Below are 27,587 nucleotides of genomic sequence, written 5' to 3' on the forward strand. Positions count from 1 at the left end.
CAGTTTTCTTTCATGCCTTTTAAACCCTGTGCTAGACTTAGTTGGGCTCAATACTAGTCCTTGATAAAGTACATCATTGTACGAAACGCGTAGGAGAGCCATGTACCTCTTTTTTTTAAACCATGCTTCAATAAATATTTTTTGTTTTGGACCCTACTCCCTTGGCTGTGCGCTGCTTTTTTCTTTTACTGGATCCTACTACAGAGGCTGGCACGCCCCAGAGAAGCCTCCTGAAGTGGGTAACATATTTCATAGCAAACTGTGAGTAATCTTTCCTGATAGAAGATACTGTTGAATACACCCCCAATGAGGTTCTAGATGACTGTAGAATACCTTACCTTTCACTCACCTTCAGGGGATACCTGTCAAATTGCACACAATGATCATCTAGATCCCTTCAAAACTGCACAAATGTGTATATACACCTTTTTCTTATCACTCACCCCACTGGGGTACGTGGGGGATCATGAGCAACACCTCGCCCTACACAAGCAACAACTGGAACGGATGTGTTATGTGGTGCAGGACTTAGTCACCCACATACGCACCCATCAGCCGGACTTGAAGGCTGCAGAAGTGGCTCCGATACAATTCCGTTATCCCCAGTGATCAGAGAACCTCGGATCCCGATTCCTCTACGGTATTGTGGGGATCCTATGGCATCCAGGGGATTTCTTACTCAATGCTCTATTCAATTTCAATTACAACTGTCCATGTTCACCACACACGAGCCCAGGTGGCCTACATTATTTCTCTTCTCACTGACCTGGGCCTCCCCGCTCTGGGAGAGGGATTCGCCCCTGATCAGCGACTCCCCTGCCTTAATCTGTACTTTCAAATTGGTGTTTGACGCTCCAGGAGGTGTATCTTCAGTTCACTCCTGCGGATCCGCTAGAGAACTCACACGGTAGGCAAGTACGCCATTGAATTTCGCACCCTCGCGGACGAAACCGGATGGAATAATGAAGCCCTTCGAGCGGCCTTTTGGCAGGGTACCGGAACCCCTAAAAGATGTGCTAACCTGCCGGGACCTCCCTATGGACCTTGAGGAGTTGATTTCTCTCTAAGTACGGATCGATCTCAGAATGCAGGAACGCCTGTCCGAGAAGTGCTGTGCTGCTAAGAGTCAGACTACTCGGTTGGCCCCAAACTTCGATTCGCCTCCTCCTCCGGATGATGAGCCTATGCAGCTAGGTAATACCAGACTGTCAGAACAGGAGAGAAGGAGGCGTACTTTGGGCTTGTGCCTGTATTGTGGGTCCCAGGGCCCCCAGATCCGTGACTGCCCGATTATTGCGGGATCAGGATAACGCCTGTGCCCAGTGAAGTTGAGGGAGCATTTGCTGGACATCTCTACCACCCCTCCTCCCTCTGTGTCTTCCCGGATTCTTCTGCCGGTCTCCCTCTCATGGGTTTCTGCCTCAGTCTCATATAAGAATTCTACATAAAGGAGATACTCCCTTTCCTCGTAATCAACTCACCCTCAGCAGCTATAGTATTAGGTCTTCCTTGGTTGCATTCCCACAACCTTACAATCGGCTGGTTAACAGGACAAGTGACCGCCTAGGGCCAGAGATGTCATGGGACTTGCTTGTCTATACCTTGTCCCAGCTCTGACACACCACTGTCATCTGTGTCTCTCCCCGCTGGTCTTCCCCTCTCCCAGCAGAATTTTGGGGATGTTTTCAATGAGAATCAAGCCAAGGAGTTACCACCGCATCGGGCATTCGACTGTCCAATCGACTTACTTTCAGGAGCCATTCCACCTAATGGGCGCAGAGCCGGAAATGAAGGATATGCGGGAGTACATAGACGAGAATTTGAAGCGTGGATTCATCCGTAAGTCTACATCTCCTGCGGGAGCGGGTTTCTTCTTCGTGGGAAAATAGGACGGGTCTCTGCGTCTCTATAGATTATCGAGGGTTGAACAAATTTAGTGAAAAATCATTTTCCTATCCCTCTCATTCTAGAGCTATTCGACCGACTCCGTGGGGTCTCTACTTTCACTAAGTTGGATCTCCGCGGGGCCTACAATTTGGTTCGAATTAAGGAGGGTGACGAATGGAAGACAGCGTTCAATACCCGAGATGGGCATTATGAATACTTAGTGATGCCATTTGGTTTGTGCAACGTGTTCTAAGGCTTCATAAATGAAGTATTCCGAGATCTCCTCGATCAATTTGTGGTCTTATATCTTGACGATATTCTGATATTTTCTTCTTCACGGTCTGAACTTCGTGTCCAGGTCAGTCAGATGCTTCAGAGGTTACGGGAACACCCCCTCTACGCCAAGCTGGAGAAATGCCAATTTGAACAACCTAAGATCTCCTTCCTCAGACATGTTATCTCTGCCCAGGGCTTTGAGATGGACAGAGCCAAGGTCTTAGCAGTGTTGGACTGGCCCATACCGCAGGGTCTAAAACCCACTCAGCGCTTTCTCAGATTCGCCAACTACAACAGAAGGTTCATTAAAAACTTCTCTAAGGTGGTGTGTCCCATTACAGCTCTTACGAAACAGGGGGCGAATCCCAAGACGTGGAAACCTAAAGCAGTACAGGCCTTCGAGAGACTGAAGTCTGCTTTCTCATCCGCCCCAGTTCTGGTTCATCCTGATACCGCCAAGCCTTTTGAAGTGGACGCATCCGATGTGGCAGCCGGGGCCATCCTATCCCAATGGCAGGAGATTCAAGGGAGACTATAGCCTTGCACCTTCTTTTCTAAGATGTTTTCCTCCGCTGAGAGAAATTATATTGGGAACTGGAAATTACTTGCCGTAAAATTAGCTCTTCAAGAGTGGCGACATTTTCTCAAAGGTACTACGCAGCCCATCACTATATTAACAGATCATAAGAATTTGGAATACATTGAAGGTGCCAAGAGACTCGGGACTCGACAGGCGAGGTGGGCTCTCTTTTTTTTACATGCTTCAATATCATTATCTCCTTTTGACCAGGATCCAAAGACTGTATGTCAAAGCGGACACTCTGTCTCGACAATTCTCTTCGGAAAGACTCGATGAGAGGGATCATGGTCCCATCATTCCACCGTGTCAAATTATTTCGGCAGTGTCATCCGTTCTATTACAACAGATTTCGCAAGCACAGGCCTCCGCCAACGTCCTCGCATAAATTCTAGTTGTTTGTACCTCCCCAGTTTTGTAGCAAGGTGTTGCAGTGTGGTCAATCCAAGGTGGTTGGTCACCCGGGCATGAGTAAAACCTCAGATTTTATAGAACGCCTCTTCTGGTGGCCAGATATTTGCAAGGACGTTAACGATTTTGTAGTCGCTTGTGCTGTCTGCGCTTAAACAAAGGTACCACGGACTCTGCCTTGTGGGTTGAAGATGTTTCGCATTCATGGCATTTCAACTGAGATAGTCGCCGACCATGGCTCCCAATTTATTGCCAAATTTTTGAGAGCATTCTGCAAATCAATGGGGATCTCACTCTACTTCTCGTCTTCATACCACTCTCAGTCCAATGGCCTCACGGAGAGGACCAACCAATCCTTGGAGCAATTCCTACGTTGCTTTGTCTCTGAATGTCAGGATAACTGGGTGGATCTTCTTCCTTGGGCAGAATTTGAACGGAATTCATTGAAACACGATTCTACACAGGAGTCCCCATCCTCTGTGCCTACGGGTACCATCCTTCTTTTCTCCCGTCATCTGTCTCTCTTTCTGGAATTCCTGCAGCAGATGACAAGGTCCAGGAGCTACAGTCTCTGTGGAAGAGGATTCATGCCAACCTAACTAAGGCCTCCTTTCAGCAGAAGGATCATGCGGATAACGTCAGTGGCCAGCTCCGCAGTTCCAAGTTGGAGACGACATATGGCTATCTACCAGGAACATAGGTCTGAAGATTCCCTCCCTGAAGCTCGTGCCCAGGATAATAGGTCCCTAACAAGACAGTGAAACACGTAAATTCGGTCGCGTTTAAATTGGAGCAACCAGATACCTTAAGGATTCTCCCGGTCTTCCATGTGTCGCTACTAAAGGCAGTGGTCCACACCGACTTCTCTGCTGCTCCCACCTTTCCAGGACCGGAGGCCAAGAGGAGTATGTAATTCGCCGGATTCTGGATTCACGTAGATCTCGAGGTTGTCTCAAGTATCTAGTATCTTGGAAGGGATATGGTCCAGAGGAAAATCCTGGGTGAAGGCTGGTAATGTCCACGTTTCCTCCTTGATCCAAGGTTTCCACTGGAATTTCCCCGTCTAAATCGTTCGGAGATCGATTCTGGGGGGGGGGGGGGGGGGGGTGAGTTGTACTATGAGGTTAGGCGAAATCATTTCCGGGTTTTCAGGTTCCGGCTCAAAGTTCCAGTTTTCATGCTGAGTTCATGCAATGCGCTTATACCTATTGTCTTTCACTTTACCAGACCCGGCTCACGGAACTCGACTATCCTAGTCTCCAGCCTGCCTCGACCTCTGCATCCCCACCGACTATGCAACTCTGCTGCCATCCTTGACCTTCGGCGCACTACTCTAACAGAACTCTGTTCCTCGGCTCAGGTCGGTGCTTTCACCTTCCTACCTCACCCTGCGTGTCTGCTTCCTGCTTGAGACGAGCATCGTTACAATTAAATCCTTTTTATCTATATGTGAAGAAACTTTTTTTTTTTCTCTTAAATACTTGCAAATTAGGAACTTCATAAACAAAGAATTCAAGGTGCAGGATATTCCCTTGGTACCCCCGTCGACTTCTCTGTAGCCTCCCCCTAGGCAAAACAAAACTGACATCGACAATCTATCAAAATCAATTTACAAATGATGGTAATAAAAAAGGGAAGTATATGCTCTCAAGGGAAAGGGAGCTAGGTCAGAGCCTAGAATGGGAAGACTGGCAAGAAATCTGGGAGGGAACAGCTACCAGCTCCTTATGTACCACAATAAAAGAACGCCTACTGTGGCGGCCGCCATTATCCTAATGCGGCCGCCACGGCGGGAATTTTAAAACGTGGCGTGCGCGCGTCTTTTTTTTTTTTTTTAAGGTTTCCCGCGCCGCGGACACTTTCAATGATAAGCGCCATTAGCGCTTATCTTTTGAATGCGGCCGCCGCGCGGGAAACTCCGGAAGAAAAGGCTCGGATAAATCCGGGTAAGTGTTAGATTAAAGGTGGCCGCACCCCAGTGAGGCTCCACGCCATAAACCCAACATCATCCTCCCTGTGCTGGAGAAACTGTGGTCAGAGAGGGATGATTTCCCATACATAAAAGAAAAAAATCAAGGCACTAAATTGTGAATACTATTTACATTCAATACTATATACATTGTTAATATTCTGCAGTCCAGGTGAGGTGGGGAATCTCACACACAAAATCTAGAAGAAAAGGGAAGACACCCTGGCGCATGAATATATATCTGATGATAATTAGAAGTACTATTGGTGCACAGTACCAAGTTTCCCATAGAATAAGCAGTAATAAAAAAAATACAATTTATTAAAAATAAATACAATATAATAGATCCCTATAGGGAATCTTACATATAAACAATACTTGTGTCTTGACTGAGCTCAATCAATCCGCATTGCACATACACATATTATAAAAAAACATGCATCAAATAAACATATCCACTGTGTGAACTTTAGCAAATATGATAGAATAGCCAATATGATAGTACCAGGTGGTTTAACTTACTAATGTCCTGATCTTGAGGGATATGGATATTTGTGCTGTATCCCAATTAAAAGTTGTGTAATATCTGATCCCCTCTTACTTTGAGGAAGTCTAATATGTAGAACTTGCAGAGTATAGTTGCACACTATATGATGTGTGTGTTGCAGCCAGGAGTTTTTAAGGAATAATCCTCTTGGAGCTGAAATGCGGTTAATTTTTAACTGCTGTGGTCTCTTCGCTTAGGTGTGTATGAGCGTATTTGATTTGTTGTTAAGCTGAACTACCTTTAATCACCCGTAAATTAAAGTTGTTATTTAATGACAGTCCTTAGAATGCCTCTCAATGCTTGTGCCGTTAACATAGATAATTACAGTCTTACTCACGGACCTTAGATCTTCTACACGCTGTCACCTCTCACTGCCCGGTTGGGCTAGAGGTCTGCTTGTTGCACACAAATGTGGATCTTACCGCAGTGTTCGTCCAGTGCTGTATTAGTTACTTCTTCTAGCACTGTTGAACTCCGAGGTCCGTGGCAGTTTGGTAGTGATCTTTATTCAAATGTTGTTTTCTCCTCCAGCTTTGCTCCAGTGTAGTCCACGCATCAGGTTCAGCTCCGGTCTGCCTCAGCATTCCCGCCAGGTACTGCAGACATGCCTATCGTTTTCTCCTCACCGCTCCGGTTTGGCGCCAAAGACAGGTGAGGGATGTCTATGGGTGTTGCGCATAGTGCTTGCATGTACATGTGCTTGCAAGTCACAGGTATCTCACCCTACGCGTTTCACCAGACTTTACCTTCCTAACGAGTTATATTAACATCTCCTGGCCGAAATGTTGTAGCGTTTGGGAACCAATGCTAGGACCAGATACATAAATCATGGGTCGAATCAGCCATGTCTACACACCTGGACCTGGGGTTGTACTGAACCACCCTACTGCTATACCATAAATGTATGGGATCTGAGACCAGATGTACATCCGCTGTCTGTAAATGAACTGCCTTCCCCACCCTTTCCCTTCGGTACCCCTCCCCCACGTGATTATGGCCTTTATCTTATTGGTTTCCCCTTCTATTCTTAAACTGTGCATGTTAAGCAACGTGAAAAATTCAATACTTAGCTAAATGTATTTTGTATATGCCAATAAAAAAAAATAGAAGTGTTAAAAGAAACCAACAAAAACTACCATATGGAGAGTATTCCTAATGGAAAAGTTGAGAAGTATTAGCACAGACAAACAAGTTCTGCAGGACATGGGAAGCATGGATAGTGGGACACAATTTTCCAAGAATTATTATGCAGGTGTAAACAGACAAAACAAAAAAATAGAGTAATGAGGTGGCAATACGCCTGATACGGAACGTTCATTGGACCAAATGTAGGAGGCTAATAATGTATACAAGAGCTCTTTATAATAAGCGTGCATGTTTCCCCCTCTACCCTCCCCTCCATTAAATTATTCTTTAGTCTGTACCCAACTTTATGTTTTTAAAAAATACAATAAAAATAAAACTACCATAGACAAAGGTAATATAGATCGTAATGATATAGTATGCATAGATATGGTGGATAGGCAGAGTAACTATTTATTATTATATTATAATTTATTCCACATTTGTTTAAATGGTTTAACATTTTGAACTCTTATCGATAGTCTCTAGCACTTTAAAAGTGGTATAGCATTGGATCCTAACATCAGATCCTACAGATGTAGCAGACGTTTTTATCCTGTTAATGCCAGTTAACACACAAAATAACACTACTGTACCATAACCCGCCAGCGTTAACGCAATGCATTGTTTTAACAGGTGCAAGAACATCTGCTACATCTGTAACTCCTGGCACTGAAAATAGTTATATCATCAACATCACTGAATTATCTCTACATGCCCGAGATTAAAACACAAAAAACTCTAGTGTAAAGGAACTATTTGCCTTGCTGTGCTAAGGAATTCCATTTACTCCAGAGGTTTCTATTTAAACAGATTAGGAAGTCTTAAACAAGCTTTGCATTAAGTCTTATTTATTACTCCCTTCCTTTAGCATTTCATTATTTCTTAAAGCTAAAAAGAAAAAAAGACGTTGGATACAAAGTTTACTCTTTAGTGCAATTACAGCCCAACTTATTGCCATTTGTAAATAATATATGTAGAGACCTATCAAAAATAATTTCCCCAGGTTCCTTATTCTTTTTTTTTTTTGCTTGAAACAACGATTTGAAATAATGACAAAACATTGTAATGCGGTTTTCCTAACTTGAGGACCCCTAATGTTTAGTTGTAAAATGCATTGCCTGGTGTTTTCAGAGCTTTTTGAGAATCTGCCAATAGTGAGTGCGTCGCTCTTGCTAAAGAAAAGAGCACAGGTCTACATGGCGGCTGCACTGGTCTTCATTGTAGTAAGCATGCCTCAAGACATTGTAAAGCACATGCTTAGTTGTATCTGCGGAGGCAGACGCAAGACCTTCCCTTTCAAAGCCTTTGGGGAAAAAAAAAGACCTTGCATCACCCAAAGTGGATTTGCGGTCACACATTGGTCCTGAAATTATAAACCAAAAGAGAGTGCAAACATATCAACAGAAATACCGACTGCCAAGAATAACGGGCTACTTATTTATTTTTTAATTCTGCATATTATGTTTTTCTTGATTGAGACCTTTTTATTATTCATTCATCAGATACTGTAGTCACAATTAAATGTCCTATCTGTTAAAGAACACTGAATATACTATGTTCTTATAGTAATACGAATACAGCTCAACCCCCTTATAACGCTGTGATTGGGGTCCAAAGAATCACATCACGTTATAAGTGGATCGCGGTAGAAATAATGTACAATTGTATGTTTTGTACAATAAAGTATTTAAGATACCAATAATCGTAAAGTATTCATAAATACGAAAATTGGGAGCCATGCTTGCATCGCGTTATAAGCGGATTCGTGTTATAACGAGGTTGAGCTGTAGTACTATTTTTTTTTTGTATATATGGTGCTGGCAATGTATGCAGCACTGTACATGGAATTTCGCAGGCATAGCGAGTACTGTATCTGTGCTGAAGAACTTACTTAATTTCCACTAAGCAACTCCTAACTCCTTTAGCCCATGGATGCATCTGATAATTCCCTTATCTAAATGGCATAAGTACAGGCTGTGTGAAATGTGCATGTCCCTGGGGCTCGTGCTGCACAGTCTCTCAAAACCAGAAGTCATTCTCCTCCAATGACAAGATACTGCAGATAAAGCTTTATGAATTAAGCAATGTGACTTAAGCCACCGCCTTGTTCTGCTACTGTATGCATTTCTGGTCCTACCATCACGGAAAGGGTAAATAACACTTATATTAAAAGAAAATGATTCAAATAGGACAGAATTGGAAAAAAAAATGTGAAGGTCAAGTCAGGGTACATTGCCCCTTTGCAAAAAAAAACAAACATTTTTTTTTACAGCATCTACCTCTTTGTATTAAGTTAACCAAGAAAGAAAAAGAATCACTTTAATTATCTTAAACTCCAATTTGAACACAGTATCTGTAATACCATTAAGCCTGAAAATGTTAAATCACATATACAAGGACATATAATGATGATATACTAAAATGTTGCGATGCTCCAGTCTTAAGACATGCCTAATTTGCAACATGTACAGTATGTTACAGTATATACAGGCATACCCCGGTTTAAGGACAGTCACTTTAAATACACTCGCGAGTAAGGACATATCGTCCAATAGGCAAACGGCAGCTTACGCATGCGCCTGTCAGCACGTCCTGAATAGCAATACAAGCTCCCTACCTGTTCCGAAGCTGTGCACAAGCGGGGACACTATAGAGCCTGTTAAAAATGCATTATTTACATCAGTTATGCACATATATGACGATTGTAGTACAGTACATGCATGGATAAGTGGAAAAAAGGTAGTGCTTCACTTTAAGTACATTTTCGCTTTACATACATGCTCCGGTCCCATTGCGTACGTTAATGCGGGGTATGTCTGTATAAAAAAGTTGAGTTAAACAATAGCCATGTGAGTTCATCAGGAGTTAATGGGGAAAAATCACGAAAAGGCTACCTACACATGAAATATAACTAAATGTTTTCTATAAAGTAGTATAAAGATAGAGTCTTCTTTACCTGTAACTAATAAAAAACTGGATTACTAATACAGGAAAAGTTCACTCATTCACAGCTCCCTCCTCTCTGGGTTTGCAATGCCTCCTCCGGCGTTGCATCTGTTATTTCAGCTGGTTCTTTGGATGGGGTAGCCACATGCTAACCAAGTCCTTATTTAAGATGCCTTTCACAAGGTTGCACCATGGAAACGTATCTGACATACAGTACCTCTGCTTGTAAAATGTAGGATCATGGCCCTACTGCTTCTATTAGCGATACACACACAAAAATAATAACATTTTAAAAACCGGAGAAACAATTTATTGCAGCAATAAACAAAAAAAAAAACAACTATGTTTTGTACTTGAAAACAAATTTAGTCTAATATCTCCAGATGATAAACCTTTCAGTAACAGATTGCAACAGCAGGGGATCTAAGAGACTAATGCTGTTTACACATAAAAAATGTGTTTGTGAGACGGCTATTAACGGCTGTATGCTTTTACGCAAATTGTTATAGAAAAATAATGAAGAGCACCTCTGCAACTTATTAGCTTAGTCCATCTTGTTGGGGAGACACAACAGAATTAAAGTAAAATCCTATAAAACACGAGATGCAGTGTAACACAATATACATTTACTCATGGATAGCAATGATAACCTCATACTGTATATATGCTGTGTCTTTCAGTTGCACAACACTTTACAATTATAGGCCACTTCCAAAAACATCAATGTAGCCATCTCTAAGGCAGAATTTGGCATTAAAGTACTTTAAAGTAAAGATATTACCTAGTCATTAATGCTAAGAGTGGAGAGTTGAAGGCCTAAACATAGGCTAAATATTATTATTATTATTATTATTATTTTCTCCTCGGCCATTCAGTTAATGCCATACATTTTGACAAATCAGAGAGTAGGGAATTCATTACCGTCTAAAATTATAACCATTTATATTCCATGATGTCTTGGATCGAAAGTGAGATGCGCAGCTCTTGCCAATTTTTATTTATTTTATTTATAAAAAATGTTTTACCAGGAAGTAATACATTGAGAGTTACCTCTCGTTTTCAAGTATGTCCTGGGCACAGCGTTATAAAAATACATGGTTACATTAAAACATTGAATTTAGATTCAAAGTAGTAATCAGATTTTTCAATATGGTTATGATCTTCTAATTCTTAGGAGACAAGGAACAGAAACCTAACATAACTGTGTCTGGTCATTTTATAAACTATAAAAGAGCATGGTAACACTCACAAGCATCCGATTAAATCAAGCAGTGTAGCCCGCAGGCAGGCAGGTGTATAGACCCTCCGGACCCTCGCGACATCATTTCCAATGGTACAGCTCAACTCCATTATAGCGCGGTCCTCGGGGGCCACCCGATCTGACCGCGCTATAACTGGGGTCGCGCCAATTTAAAAAAAATGGCTGCCAGCGCCGGCTGTTTACAATATAATGGTAAAGTGACCTTATTATATTGTAAACAGCCGAATCAGACCACTTCCCATTGGATAATAGGAGATCCAATGAGATACTGAGATAGGGTATTTGAATATGGCAACTTTATAGAGACACTCCTGATGAAATCCTCGTGGTGAAACGCGTAGAGTGTCAGTCTACTCCAGAAAGCAGAGGGATACTTTGGAGAATTCCAACCCGCCCAATTTCCTGCTTCTACTAACTGCGACAGAGCAGGTATAGACGAGCGACGAGTGACCCGAGGTACAAGGGCAAAGGAATGGAAGCAGTCACACGGTCTTTCTAAAGGTGCAGTTTATTGTGCCACCAAAGGTCCAACGTTTCAGCAAATAGATTGCCTTTATCAAGGAGAGGGCTACAGAACATGCTAAACATACCACAATTTATACACAAATGGGCACTCACCCCTCCACGATCACTGCTGCCTTGCTCCTGGATGCCGACATGTTCTGTAGCCCTCTCCTTGATAAAGGCAATCTATTTGCCGAAACGTTGGACCTTTGGTGGCACAATAAACTGCACCTTTAGAAAGACTGTGTGCCTGCTTCCATTCCTTTGCTTGAGTACCTCTGGGATGTCTGGACCTCCCTGGATACAGCGCACCGGCAGATAAGTACCCCCCTCCAGCACATACCAGCGGTGTGCATGTGCTTCTACATATGGCGAGGTACAAGGGCCCAGAGTGACGTGAGGGGAGAACGCACAGAGTTATCAGCTGACTGACGGCGCCTCTTCCAACTACTCAGAGGGACCCACTCGCTGCCGCTCCAAGACGGATGTCTGATACCTTCCTAGTTGCTGAGGCAGCTATACACCTAGCGGGGATACTATCCCAATTTGCTTGATTACACTTGTAAAAACGTGAGTGCCTTTTTTACATTGGTTTTAATATATAAATTCTGAACAGTCTGCGCTATGTCCAGTGTTTTTGTCTCATCCTGCTAAGGTCCCACCATACACATTTATGTGTGAATTGGATTTAAAGCCAACAAAGAAACCTTTATATACACGCACCCTCTGAGAAATCTCATTGGGACATATTTATCTGAATCATCCACCACTTGAATAGACATATTTGCACTATTTTGCTTGTGTTTGTTCTCTTCTATATATATCTGCGCTCCCCAGTATCCGGCTACCTGAAAACTGTTTGGATTGAAGAAAAACAATCTACACGAAGGGTTGAAGCAGCATTTATTTCTTACATCATTGATTTTTCACTTTGTATATTTTATATAATCACTGACGTGCACTTATTAAGTCACTTTAATTAGATTTAAGCGCCACTCTTTAACCATTGGTTTGCACTAAGCAGACAGCTAGGACTACTTTGTGACTTCTTCCGTGCAGGCTGACTGCTAGGACGCCGGTGTTCCCCCCCCTAGGTGAAGGCAGCAGACCGCTAGGTTTGCCCAGGCAGCGCCTCCCCGCAGGTGACAGATAATAATAAAGTTTGCTGGCTGCCTGTGATCAGCAGCACAGGGGACCCGCTGTGGGGGAGGAGGGGGGAGCTCCTCCTGACTCTGATCACGGTGTCCGGAGCCGCTTGTTCCCGGGGTAGGGGAAGTGCGCAGATCTGTCCCGAGTCCCACGGCCACTTCCCGGGCTGTTTGTCAGTTTATCAGTGGAGGGAGGGAGGAGCGAGGGAAGTTCAGAGTCTGTGTGTGTGTGGGGGGGGGAGAGAAGTGTAGTGTGCTGTGAGTGTGTGCAGTGTGCTGTGAGTGTGTGCAGTGTGCTGTGAGTGTGTGCATTGTGCTGAGTGTGTGCAGTGTGCTGAGTGTGTGCAGTGTGCTGTGAGTGTGTGCAGTGTGCTGTGAGTGTGTGCAGTGTGCTGAGTGTGTGCAGTGTGCTGTGAGTGTGTGCAGTGTGCAAAACAAAATGTAAACATTTTTTATTTCTTTTTTAAATTCGGGGTCCATGCTCAAACCGCGTTACAGCGGATCGCACTATAACGGAGTTGAGCTGTATTTCTCTGAGCAATGAAGGGGGAGAAGGAGAGGACGCAATTGTTGGATGGAAGCTAATCCGGATCGGATTCTTTGACAGTCGGTGTTGAAGGTTTGCGATTCAGTTATCCTCTCCTTCCTCCCCCTTCATTGCTCAGAGAAATACCATTGGAAATTATGTCATGAGGGCTTTGTGAGGAGAACACGAGAGGAGATCGAAGGGTCTACAGACTTGCCTGCCTGCGGGCTACACTGCTTGATTTAATCAGATGTTTGTGAGTGTTACCATGCTCTTTTATCGTTTATAAAATGACCAGACAGAGTTATGTTACGTCTCTGTTCCTTGTCTCCTAAGAATTAGAAGATCATTACCATATTGAAAAGTCTGATTACTACTTTGAATCTGAATGGCAAGAGCTGCACGCCTCCCTATCGATCCAAGATTTCCATAAGACCATATGGAAGGTCTCTTCGACGAAGCAGCCCAGTATCAATTTTAAGGGTTGAATTTAACTAAATACTCTAAGTGTGCCACAAAAAGACTTTCTATTTCTATTGATATTTATACACTTTAGTATTTCACTGCACTGTAATATATGTATTGGAGATTGGATGCGCTATAGTTTTCTGTTTCTATAGTCTATGATGCGTCTTAATCTGAAGGTCAACCACAAAAAGTGATAGGTTACAAAAAAACAATAAGATCATCATTTATCTTGTTCAGCTCGCTAGTTGTGACACAGAGGGATAAACTTGTTTTTTTAAAGATCATATAGAGTGCGAGCAAGGAACTGGAATAAAACCCTACATTTTTTGTGCTGAAGTCCAAACACCCTAACCATTCACCACAATTATATCTACATTATTTTCTCATTCCTATATGGTCTTCTAGGTCAGGGTGCTCAAATCCAGTACTCAAGACCCCACCCCCACCCCCTTCCACAGGTCAGGATTTAAGGCTATCCCTGCTTCAGTACAGGTGGCTCAATCAGTTGCTCAGTAGTCGACTGACCACGATAGCCACTGACCTATGCTGAAGCAGAGATATCTTTAAAACCTGACCTGTTGGGCGGTTTGAGGACTGTAGTTTGGCACCCCTGTTCTAGGTCAAGGTCATTCCAAGAACTACGGTAACACTGTGAGGTTCGAAGGCTTGTATTGTGTAACCTACCTAGGCATTGTATTTACATTTAAATGGTTAATCCTATTTTTGGTACTTCAGGTTGAAAAATGTGCCAATAAAGCTGGGGCGAGGGGGGGCGCGGGGTGGAGATGTGGATGCAATTACAAAATAAACCGTATACAATATATGCAAAATTGTAGGTTTTCATCATTAACCCATCACCAAAGCAAGACTTTAATAATTCAAAGTCCACTAAGGGGCAGCAGCGCGCTTACACAGCCCTGTTCATGAATCCATAAGAATGGATTCACATTTCCTTGATAACTGCGTACTCGGTAAAAGGAAATAAAAGCAAAATAATCTATCACATAGGTTGATGTGGTAATCATAGCAAAAGCAGAATAACTGCAAGCAAAGACGATTATTGCATTTCTGTTTTTCATTTACAAGACATCAACATGTCAGTGTGACTGGGGAAATCAGAGCAACTCAATGTTATGATTTCTTACAAAGAAACGTATTTTCTAAATAAACCACTACTCAGTAATGTTTCAAGGTAAGCAGCTCTGCTTCTCTAATCTTAACCCCTGGGAGCTGCAGTAGTATTTTTGTGTAACTTGAGCATGATCCGTAATATAAATTTGTAAATGCTTGGGACGATATACATGACAGTAATGTACTCAAAAGTATAGGATGCCAACCAACATAGTGTATACCCATTTTTGGGAAGAATGTATAAAAACTGTGTATACACAATACATGCCCAATATGACATGACGCACAAACTTTTAAAACAGAATGTCAAGTTAAAAAGTATGACAAAACTGCACCACTGTCTAAACTGTTCCCAACTACACACCAGCGACTGCCACAATACTACCTAAATCCACATCAGAGACACTAATTATATCCCATAAACAGCACCATGTATTAACATGCCAATTGCAAGTGAATTGACCAATTTACGCAGTTGGTGAACAAAGATGTAGGCAGACTCTCGTTCTCCTGAGCCACAGGAAAGAGAACATGTTTCCGTGTCACCAGCGAAGGTGACGGACATGGGCAAGCCTGTACGGTATGCTTAAGTATGAGCTGCCGAGGCTGCTTCCCCTGCAGTCAGGGATTGCAGTGGTCCTTTTCACCCTGGGAGTCCTCGGCTGCAGGAAAGGTTAGAGGGGTTACATCTTGTGACAAACGCCTCTCTTTTGTAGCGCTGACGTCTGTCTGGGTTCTTCCCGACACAGTCTTCTAGGGTTAATTATACAACAAACAGGAACATGCAAAGTATTACGTTGCTTAACTCAGGCTTCTGCCTGCTTTTTTTTCATCCAAATAAGGGACTGCAGCTTTAACATGTGTAGGCAGCGGGCACTCAGACATTAACCTTCAGCGGTTTACTCATATCAGTGTTATAGCATTTCACACAGTGTCACTTTTCAGAACCAAACCAAATCAAATAAACAAAATCCTATCCCATTCAGGGATCTAACTACACCGCAGCATCAGCCTCTCTAACTGCTACTGGGCCAACTAACCTGGTTCCCCAGTTTAAAAGAATGCCCTCTCATTTAGGGTCACTAGATAAAGCATAGTCTTTTAGATACAGCAATAAAGATTTGTTTGTCTTATCTGTTCGTGGTGAGAACTCGGTCCCAAGTGTCCAGGCAAATCCTCTGGTACTATGTTACTTGAAGGGGCCGTCCACCCCGAACTGGATGCAGGGGAGCAGCGAAAGCCCCAGTCTCCAGGATCCAAGAAGAGAGAGTGAAATGCAAACCTCTCTGCTCTAAATACCTGTGCTAGTGATTAGGAGAGCAGGTTATTGATTAGGAGAGCAGGTGAGGGAGAACCAGACACATTGTAATCTGTGGTCTGGATTTTCCATCCACCAGCCTGAGTTAATGTGAAGCTGTGGAATGGATAATTTTTTACTTTTCCTGCACTTTCTGACCTAAAACGGGGCAGAAAGCTGCCTAACATCTTTGGACTATGTCACATATCCCCCTCCCCAGCTCACACCTACTGGGGTGAGCGGCCATGGACCTCACTGGGGTGAGCGTCCTACCTGAAATATTTGAGATAACTCCCCAGTACAATATTAAGCACACATGACACGAATATTAACTTTTTTTCCACGGCAATTATGGACAAAAGTTTTCATCATAAGAGACTATACTTGGCAAACATATTTTGTTGCCCTCTATTAGGGAACTATTTTGAAAAATAAATGGTCTAGCACAAATTCTTATAACCCAGGATATGATAAATATACTCACAAAACCAGACAGTTTCTATCACCTCCCAGGGGTTTTTTTTTTTCTACTCTAGAATATAAACCTCATTATATATTTAGCAACCAAAAAGGGCCATCAACCCTGTATAGTAATTTGTAGTTTAGCTACATTTTCAACACAGAGAACCAATATAACATTGCAATATTTACAAAATGCTTATTCTAGAGGCCTAATATACAGCAGCATAACTACACTAGCTTATTTGCAAAGTTAAGTGTCGTGACATAGTCCATACGTGTAACATACAAAAAAAAATCGGTCAGTTCCCCAAACATTTTTTTTTTTTGACTTCCAGTCCATTACATCCTCTGACTTTATTTCAACACCCGCTGCATCCTGCAAATGACTAGACTGTTTCTTCAGCCACTGACGAGACACTTGGACCGGATTCTCCTTGGCTCCACACTGTGGTCCAGAGTGGCGAGATCTGGAACTATTCAGGCGCAGCGTTGACCGTCGCTTTTTCTTTTCAATCTTTGAACCTTCTAGGCTCTTCTTACTGAGATGTCTCCTCTCCTCAGAAATCTTTGATTACCCTTTTGGGCCCATTACCAGGCCTTTGGGTTTTGGAGACCTAATTGCCTCTGTATAAACGTAGTCCATATTAACAATGTCATCAGGATTTTTCATCAAGTTTGTGTTTTCAGGAACTGCCACCCACTTGGCTAAAACATCTTCTATGGTGTCATGGGTGTGTTCACTAGTTTGATAATCATCTGGACAATGTAAATGAAATTGAGGATCTGGATTTTTGAATCCCAGATCAGGGAGTATATTCTCAGTATTCTCAGGAGGGTGCCTATGTTTCTGGAATAACAGCAGCACAATCAAAGTCAATACTTTCTCCTTCCTCTTTGTCATCAGTGAGGGCATTGAGTTTACTTTCCCTGGTCTCTTTTTGTGACCGTGTCTCTTTTAGCCATGGAATCTCTTTTTCAAACTTCATCTTTATAGTAAATCGTAATATTGCAACAGCATTGAAGATACACGTATAGGAACGTACAGCTTGCTTGGTTAGGAGGTAGGATTGATAGCCCGACTGAACCACTTTAGCAGCTTCTCCCATGTCCTGGTAGCGTCTTTGTTGCTGTCCTTTATTTCTTTTTCCACTCAGTGCGGCTGCTAATTCAACTTCTTTGGAGTGGAGTTGCTACTCCATGTCTGTCATCTGTTTCAGAGCAAGGTTTAACTCTGTTTCCTTTTCTCTATTCTTGACCTGCAGCTGCTCCTCCCGGGTCTTGTCCAGCTCCAGCAGCAGCCGGGCCCCCTCATTTCCCGTGTGCTCCAGCTGCTTGTGGATATCGGCCATCTCACTTTCATAGCGCAATGTCAGGCAGACCACCTGACGGAAGGACACCTCCTCCCTTTCGGCGCACTGTATCTCGCGCTCAGCCATTTGCTTCTGCAGCTCTTCCCGCATTTGTAACTTTTCCTGGATCAATTGCTTCTCCACTTTTCCTGCTTGGTGAAGCTTCTTATCACCTTCACTGATCTGGTCAGTCAAGTCTGAATTTTTCTGTGTCAGAATTACATTCTCTCTCTTTACAGTCTCTAAATTACTCACGGCATTCTCACAGGTTTCCTTCAATATTCCCAGCTCTGTGTTCAAACCGTGGCCCTCCAGGCGTAAGTGTTGCACCTCTGTGAACCTCTTGTAGAGCCTTCCCGTATTTCTGTTTTAGGATAGCAATCGATTTGTCAGGCTTAATCTGTTTTTCATCCATGGTGGCAATTACGGTGGCTTTTCCAGACTAGTCGTCACCTCTTCCAACTCACTCCGTAAGAGAGACTCTGTTTTCTTCAAAGCCTCGTGCTCTTGTAAAGCTGGGAGTATACACCTCTGTAACTCGGCGTTCACTTCTCGCTCCTTCTTGTTAGATTCTTGCTCCTTCTTGCAACATTCTCGCTCCTTCACCAATCCCTGCCACAGGACTTCATAATCATGGCGGGCAGCTTGGAGTGCAGAAATCAAAGCCTCTTTATCCTGGATCAAGAATTCAGCTTCCCTTTGCTCCTCCTTTTCCTTTGCCCCTGTTCCCGTGACAATTCTGCCGGTCACTCCGGTCTGCAGCACATCTCGGCGCCTTTCTGACGCATGTTGTCCTGACAACGCAGCTTCAAGTGGCTCGGTCACTTCCCCTGTGACTTGAGGAACAGTTTTCTTTTTCTTCTTCTTTCTTTTTGCTTTATTAGCTCCAGAGATATCAGTGGTACTGGGCACACATTCACTGGTATCAGCTTCCACATCTTGCTTGCACTCACAGGGCGTTGCTTGCTTTTGCAGCTGTTTGTCTTTGAAGATTTGGGGGCACACATTTTCCATGTGACCTACTTCATGACAGGCCCAGCATACTAAATTCATCTGTGGGTACGGCTCTCTTCCAGGGGCCACATACGAGTTGTCGTCATCATCACCATCGTATGGCCTGAAGGGACACTGTTTTTCATGGTTATGTACATTACAAAACAAACATTTCACGTCGGCCATTTTAGAAACCCGACAGGTACAACTTGCTAGCTGCAATTTTCACTTTCTTCAGTAAAACATTTTGGTTTTCTGTTTGGGTTCAGGGTGCTATTGCATCCACACTTCGCACATTCTCTGTGTATGCTGGAAGCACAACTAGTTATACACAGTGGAACAGACTTCACTCACAGCATCTGTACTTTTACTTCGGCTGGGCGGCCATTTTAAACCCCCGCATTTATTTGAAAACCCACAGACCTTTTAGTGTCGACCCGCATTTCTCCACCATATGTGACAAACGCCCCTCTTTTGTAGCGCTGACGTCTGTCTGGGTTCTTCCCGACACAGTCTTCTAGGGTTAATTATACAACAAACAGGAACATGCAAAGTATTACGTTGCTTAACTCAGGCTTCTGCCTGCTTTATTTTCATCCAAATAAGGGACTACAGCTTTAACATGTGTAGGCAGGAGGCACTCAGACATTAACCTTCAGCGGTTTACTCATATCAGTGTTATAGCATTTCACAGTGTCACTTTTCAGAACCAAACCAAATCAAATAAACTGGGCCAACTAACCTGGGCCAACTAACCTGGTTCCCCAGTTTAAAAGAATGCCCTCTCATTTAGGGTCACTAGATAAAGCATAGTCTTTTAGATACAGCAATAAAGATTTGTTTGTCTTATCTGTTCGTGGTGGGAACTCGGTCCCAAGTGTCCAGGCAAATCCTCTGGTACTATGTTACTTGAAGGGGCCGTCCACCCCGAACTGGATGCAGGGGAGCAGCGAAAGCCCCAGTCTCCAGGCTCCAAGAAGAGAGAATGAAATGCAAACCTCTCTGCTCTAAATACCTGTGCTAGTGATTAGGAGAGCAGGTGAGGGAGAACCAGACACATTGTAATCTGTGGTCTGGATTTTCCATCCACCAGCCTGAGTTAATGTGAAGCTGTGGAATGGATCATTTTGAACTATTCCTGCACTTTCTGACCTAAAACGGGGCAGAAAGCTGCCTAACATCTTTGGACTATGTCACAATCTGTATATACAAACACTCATTATCACTATGTATCGTCTGTTACAAACTCTACTTACAAAAAAATCTGTACAAAAACATTGTTGAAAGATGTTAATATGGAAATTGAGAGAATTTAATGATGCATTTTTAGGTGAACTAAATTCAACAGAAACTTTCAATCTCAAACACTTTTTCGTTTTTTTTTTTTATACAAGTGATAATCCCAAAAGTTGCCGAATAAATTCACTGTTTACAACTGAAATAACTATTAAAACAAAAAGAAATATTGATGCAGCAAATAATATAACTATTTTTACTAGTAGTTATTTAGCAATGACCATTCGATGTGTAGATTTTTCTCTTTTCTTCTACAGGATAATTTTTTTTTAAAGGAAAATCAGATTAGCAAAAATGTTAAATGAAAAAAGGATTGCAATAGAAAATAAGAACAATGCAAAAAAAAGTTATTTAAGTACCTTAATAACAAAAAGAATATAGGACCCTATCAGTGTGAAATGGGAAGGAAAATTATTGGAGATAAGGAAAAAGCAGAGGTATTAAGCAAATTATTTGCCTCTGTATCTACAAGGGAGGAGTCAATTGCAAAAATAGTGCCACAGGAGGAAGCCACAACCTCTATATTAATGAACAATTGGTTAACTGAGGAAGAAGTGCATAGTCGGCTTCATAAAATGTAAAGTAAATAAAATACCTGGCCCAGATGGCATACACTCAAGGGTTCTTAAGGAGTTTAGTTCAGAAATAGCCAAAGCATTACATTTAATATTCAAAGACTCCACTTCTACAGGCTCAGTGCCACAGGATTGGTGCAAAGCAGACGTGGTGACAATATTTTAAAAAGGGAGTTAGATCACAAACAGGGAATTAGATGAAGTTTAGTAAGGGTAATACAAGCATACCCCGCATTAACATACGCAATGTAAAGCGAAAATGTACTTAAAGTGAAGCACTACTTTTTCCCACTTATTGATGCATGTACTGTACTGCAATCGTCATATACGTGCATAACTGATGTAAATAACGCATTTGTAACAGGCTCTATAGTCTCCCCGCTTGCGCACAGCTTCGGTACAGGTAGGGAGCCGGTATTACTGTTCAGGACGTGCTGACAGGCGCGTGCATGAGCTGCTGTTTGCCTATTGGGCGCTATGTCCTTACTCGCGAGTGTACTTAAAGTGAGTGTCCTTAAACTGGGGTATTCCTGTAGTGCCCAAAGTCATACAGTAGCTGCAAAGGCAAATAAGATCTTATCTTGCATTAAACGGGGAATGGATGGAAGGGAAGTAAGCATAATTATGCCACTGTATGTGTGTGTGTGTGTGGGGGGGGGGGGGGGGATTGAGTTTGTTTGTGTGTGGGGGGGGATTGAGTTTGTGTGTGTGGGGGGGGGTTGAGTTTGTGTGTGTGGGGGGGGATTGAGTTTGTGTGTGTGTGGGGGGATTGAGTTTGTGTGTGTGGGGGGGGATTGAGTTTGTGTGTGTGGGGGGGGTTGTGTGTGTGTGGGGGGGGGGGTTGTGTGTGTGTGGGGGGATTGAGTTTGTGTGTGTGTGTGTGGGGATTGTGTGTGGGGGGGATTGTGTGTGTGTGGGGGGATTGAGTGTGTGTGTGGGGGGGGATTGTGTGTGTGTGGGGGGATTGAGTGTGTGGTGTGTGTGTGTGTGGGGAGGGATTGAGTGTGTGTGTGTGTGGTGATTGAGTGTATGTGGTGAGTGAGTGTGAGTGTGAGTGTGTGTGTGTGTGTGTGTGTGTGTGTGTGTGTGTGTGTGTGTGTGTGTGTGTGTGTGTGTGTGTGTGTGTGTGTGTGTGTGTGTGTGTGTGTGTGATTGAGTGTATGTGGTGAGTGTGTGTATGTGGTGATTGATTGATTGAGAGTGTGTGTTGTAATGCAGTGGTGCGCAAACTGGGGGGGCAATGAGGCGCAAGATTATTTAGGGGGGCGCAGGTGGCGTGCGACGCAAACTGGGTGCGCGGGCCGGTAGACACTGTGCGCGAGGGGCGGCCAAGAAGATGTGCACGGGCACGGGGGTATTACCTCAATACCACCTTGTATCCTCCTCTATTCCATTTAGTTCATTATCTGTTTCATTCCCCTCCCCCCTCCATCCTAGTTTAAAATCTCCTCCAACCTTTTTAGCATTCTCCCCCATAGCACAGAAGATCCCTCTTCATTGAGGTGCAATCCGTCCCTAGAATATAGATGGCACCTCTCAGAAAAGGAGTCCCAGTGCTCTAAAAACCCAAACCCCTCCTTCCTGCACCACTTTCTTAGCCATGCATTAACCTCCCTGATCTCTGACTGTCTCCCTGCGGTAGCACATGGCACTGGTAGTATTTCAGAAAATACTACCTTGGAGGTCCTTGCCTTAAGCTTTTGGCCTAGATCCCTGTAATCATTTTTTAGGACCCTCCATCTTTCTCTAACTTTGTCATTGGTGCCAACGTGTACCAAGACCGCCAGGTCAATCCCAGCCCCCCCCCCCCCCCCAACAACCTGTCTACCCGATCCGCAATGTGCCGAACCCGAGCACCCGGGAGGCAACAAACTATTCGGTTCATGCGGTCACGGCAATAGATTGCCCTATCTACCTTCCAATAATGGACTCCCCTACCACCACAATCTTTCTTTGTATCTGAGCATCCTGAGTCCCCACTGTGCTGTAGGAACTATTCCCCTGGCTGCTAGAGGAATTAGTCTCCCCCAGCCTTGCCATTTCTGCCCTGACATTCCCAATATCTTCACTCAACATGGCAAATCTATTGGGATGTGTCAGCTCAGAAACGACCTGCCTCTCCCTATTGCCCTTGCTTCCCCTTCTAACGGCAACCAAGCTACCTACCTGCTCCTCACCAATAGTGCCACCATCTGCACCACTAGTCGAAGCAAGGGCCTGCTCAGTGAGCTCTAATTCCCTTTCAAGATTGCCAATGTCCCTCAATATTGCAAGTTGCCTCTTCAGATCAGCAATCTCTGATTCTAAAGAAACCACCCGCTCATACCTCTCACATCGGTATGCTCCTTGGAACAGCTGCTCCAAGTGCACATACATGTGGCAAGATGTGCATTGAGTGGCATTTTCAATCCTGCTCATTCTAGCAACTATGAAGTTTAGAAGTACTAACAGTAAACTGTACTTCAATATACTATACCCTGTTTAACCGCTTCCTTGTTCAAACTACTTCTGGTTCTAACTGCACACACTTTAAACAACCAGCACTTCAAATCAACCACACGGATCAGTCAGTACACGCAAGCAAGATACAGTTGCTAATAATTGTATGATAGATACGGTATGGTTCATGAGGATCCAGTATGGGTAAGGGATAGTTCATATAGAGAGATGAATATTTTACAGTGTGGCAATATCAGCAATACTGTCAAAAGGTATTTAATAATTTACCTTTCAAAAATAATATCAAAAACTAGCATCAATCTTAAGTGCACGTTTGTAAATGCATAAAGACGGTTAACAAAATTGAGAGCACTTCAATTAGCAGCCCGAAAAGAGCATGACAGGCATTACTGAAACACAGTGGGATCAAAGACATGATTGCAGAGTTCACATTAGAGGGGCATTTATTATTTCAAAAGGATTGTGCAGATAAAAATGGAGTTGGAATATGTTTATCTGTAAATCCAGATTTAGTGTACAATAAAGAAAAATCTTTACATAGGGATTGGTGAAAATGTAGAAAAAAAAGTCCTAAGGACACACAATTACAGAGCAGAAGGCATAAAGGACAAAATGCGAAAAAAATAAAAAAAAATAAAAAAAATAACACAAAAAGAGGAGGAGTACACTGCTCACACACAATCTTGTTTGTGCAAAGATAGCACCATTGGCAATCCTGACAACTGTACCATGTTTGCAATGAAGTATTGATTTACGAGAAATGCAATCACTTTGGCATTAACAAGAACATTTGGTATTTGTGTGAAGGAGTTGCTTTTAACCTTCAAAGATCTGTAAAACTAAGGAAGCCAAAGTACTTCTACCACTGGAAAAGTTGGAACATTACAAGTATTTAGAACATCATTTTCATTGCCTTAGCTTAAAAGTGAATTCTGCACTAAGCTGCTTGAGCAACTGCAACAGTAGATTGTCTGAGGGCCGCTGTGAGGCTATTTGCAGCCTGGAGTTTGCCCGTAAGCCAAAGAGCCCTAATGTAAAATAGTGCTAAATAGCTTTGCAAATGACCTATGACTGCAGAGCTCAAATGTGCTTTTCTGTCTCTGAAAGAAAGCTGCTCCGCCACCACAGAAAATGCTTTTCTGCTTTGCACTGTCCTTGTTACTTCCCCATACTAGGATTAGGATGCCCATGAATTTTCATTTCGCTTTGGCCTTTCTGGGCCCTGTGCAACACCTTTTCACACTTAGGAATCTGGCTGGAGGTGAAATCCTTTGTGTTGCCCCAGACCACAAAACGCCTTTCTAATTAACAAAGAGTTGCTTTGTCCTAGGGCCTCAAGGGTGTTCCTGGGCTCCTGTAACTCAGTCCTGGGTATCGGGTTACCTGTGTACATACAGTCTTTGTAAAGACTGTGTCTCTGTCTGGCGCGAGTCTTTGTAAAGACTAGGCTTACTCGCGTAAAATAAACACTTTTTGATCCAGTACTAAGAAGACTCCAGGAGGTAAGCAAGCTACAGCAGCAGCACCTTCTACCTAGTGAGATTAGGTATTCCCCAGTTGTCCCCTTGTGCCGATAACGCATCGCTGTGCTATTGTGTACTGTGTGTTTTTACTGTTTGCTCCGGCTAAATAAAACTCCGGTTTGTTAAATCTCTGTGTTCCGTCTGGCAATTCAAAGATCCTCCGAAGTCCGGTCAACCCTGACTGTGACAAGACCAAAAAACCCAACTGTGGAGAGTACAACAACACGGTACAGTACTTGCAGTGCACACTGCTTTAGTTAAGGGGTATTTTCAAAGAAAACTGAAAAAAATTACGCAACAGTCATTTCAAAAGTTGCACTTTTTGCTCAGTAAGGCCACGGGCATGGTCAGCGCATGCTGAGGCGCGCTGCTGCTTGGCAGTGAGCCCCTGCAGCCGCAATGAGAGCGGCTTTAGCAGTGGCTCGCTTACGCAAGCGTGCGGAAGCGAAAGTCTTACCAAAATTTTAAATTCAAGCGCTCAAGGGCAGGGCCGGTCACGTGAGCGGTTCGCCCAATGAGGGTGAACCAGCTCCGTGACATCACAGCCCCCCCCCCCCGACACGCCCCCGGACAGCGCGCGGTCTAAGGCCAGGGAAAGCACCCGCTTTCCCTCAGCCTCAGCGCGCCTCCGCCCGGCACAATTCACCATGGACGCAGCCTTATGGAGCAGTTAGTTCTGTATTAGTATTGTTTTTAGAAATTCTTAGTACAGTAGTGTTCAAAAATGCATTCATACTACTCCACAGAAAATAAATATATAAAATCATACTGGATAATTTTAACATGATGTTATTGGGATTTGAATAATAACGTAAAGGCATTTGACACCTTTGTTGAGCAATAAAGTGGGACTGGATTTATGGCAATTACCCTCTGTTTCTGGACGGACCAATAGCTTTGGTGTTTTTGCTGTAATGCAAAATTACAATTCCCTCTTGACATACACATTAATGAATACTGTAGGCCAGTTATCAATGTAAGATGTCATTTTGTTTACCAATTCTGTCTAAACATTTGCTTTGGGGAATTAAAACTGTCATTGCTGAAAGAGATTGAGTTTGTCAACCGACCTGACAGCGAGCACAAGACAATTACATTGTGAATCACTAGATATATAGAATACATGAAGGCAATATGATGCAAGGCCACCACTAGCTATGTGAACTCAAAGAGAAGTTATTGAATCTTCTTCATGTTAAACGCAGGACTAATACTGCAACTACACAAATGCTGCAACATCCTTTTTTAGTTATGTATGAGCAACTACGTGCTAACTTATTAAAGAATAATAATAATAGTTTGTTCTTGTATAGCGCTGCTAGTTTTACAGTACATAACGAATAACAGAGACATTTTGCAGGTAGAGGTCCCTGCCCAGTGAATCTTACAATCTATGTTTTTGGTGCAGGAGGCACAGGGAGATAAAGTGACTTGCCCAAGGTCACAAGGAGCTGACACCAGGAATTGCACCACTTTCTTAGCCATGCATTAACCTCCCTGATCTCTGACTGTCTTCCCTCGACTGTCTCGCGAAATATTTCCCTTTTTTAAATGGATTATTAAAATCGGCTTATTTGTACTTTTACGTTAGCTAATTTCTTGGGACATTTCAAGTGTGTTCACAAGTATCACTCCATATGTTGTATAGCGTGTTCTGGGAGTTATACAAGTCAATGGGTACTATGCTAAATTAGTCGATCTCTCTCGCGCTCTCCTTATGGGCCATATAGTCATGGGTTTACCGGGTTTACCATGTCTAGCTGTCCCACTTGCGCTAATAAGGCGTAAATATTGATTCTGCAATGCAGTTGCTCTGGCATGGAAAGGATTAAAGAAATGGTTCCGAAGGGTACAGTAATTATTAATATTACATTACCCTATGGAAACAGGTGGCTGTGTGCAGGGCCCTCAGCAAATAATTAGAAGTAAAATCACTTCCTCCTTGTAGCTCTCATGTAACAGAGCGCTCCACGCCCACGTAAAACTCCTCAAGCTCAAATTCCTATTTGCATGTAGGTTTTTGTTATGCATGCAAATTATGTCAATAAACGCACGACTATAGTTCACGTAAAGTTCATAGTGAATTAGTCATTTTTTTTCGAATGCATATTATCATCACTGATTTAACAACCTGTAGACAATCCTGGGCTTAAAGTCAATTTGTTCCTTGGCTCTTATACATATTTAGAATACCTTCGTATCTACTGTACACATTGTTTAACTCTTTAGCGGTGTTACCCCACCCACCACTTCTGCTGGGAGACTATTCATGCAACTACTACCCTTTCAATGAATAACTACTTCTTTAAGTTTCCCCACCTCACTGGCTTCAGAACATGACCAATTCCAGTATCCTCTATCTCTCTGGAAAATGCATCCTATGCCCCGGGTTTCTTTTATGCAGTGGTTTTTATCATTTCCCCAAAGTGTGCACATGTTGAAGTCTATTAGTCTTGCCTGATAAATTGTCGGATTTAATCAATGTGCCATTTAGAAACGGAAGTCACGGGTTCTACTCACACTTGTTGAAGAAGCTGTTCTGCCTGCTTTGCTGAACAGTGACAATGCGAGGTGCAGTTATATAACAATGCGCCTGAAGAAGGTTGGCCAAGTTGCTGTACTGGCAGCTACTTCTCACTGCTGGCATGGAGATTCTACCTGTGGAAGCAAACATATACACAAAATGAGCTGCACATTAAAGAAGTCTTCCTTTCAACAACATCTCGGATCAGGATTGACTTTAACTTAAAACAGGGAGCCGAGTTATTCTGGAAATATAGATTTCCAATGTCCCAGCACTTTTTTGCATGCAAGAATTTGTACCAGCATGATAGCCGATAAATAAGTGGTGCGTCG

At 43.1% G+C, this 27,587-nt stretch overlaps 1 protein-coding gene across 2 annotated transcripts in view; it reads right to left on the reverse strand.

Moving 5' to 3' along the window:
• The window catches only part of MRPS5 (mitochondrial ribosomal protein S5), a 182,121-nt gene that overhangs the window by 124,771 nt on the left and 29,763 nt on the right, over positions 1-27,587 (reverse strand). For both annotated transcript variants that reach the window (XM_075596375.1, XM_075596377.1), the window contains exon 2: positions 27,252-27,389. In XM_075596375.1, coding sequence (XP_075452490.1) covers positions 27,252-27,389 — 138 coding nt within the window. The remainder of the gene's footprint in view (positions 1-27,251; positions 27,390-27,587) is intronic.

This window comes from Ascaphus truei, chromosome 4, assembly GCF_040206685.1.
Source record: "Ascaphus truei isolate aAscTru1 chromosome 4, aAscTru1.hap1, whole genome shotgun sequence".
Classification (NCBI taxonomy): domain Eukaryota; kingdom Metazoa; phylum Chordata; class Amphibia; order Anura; family Ascaphidae; genus Ascaphus; species Ascaphus truei.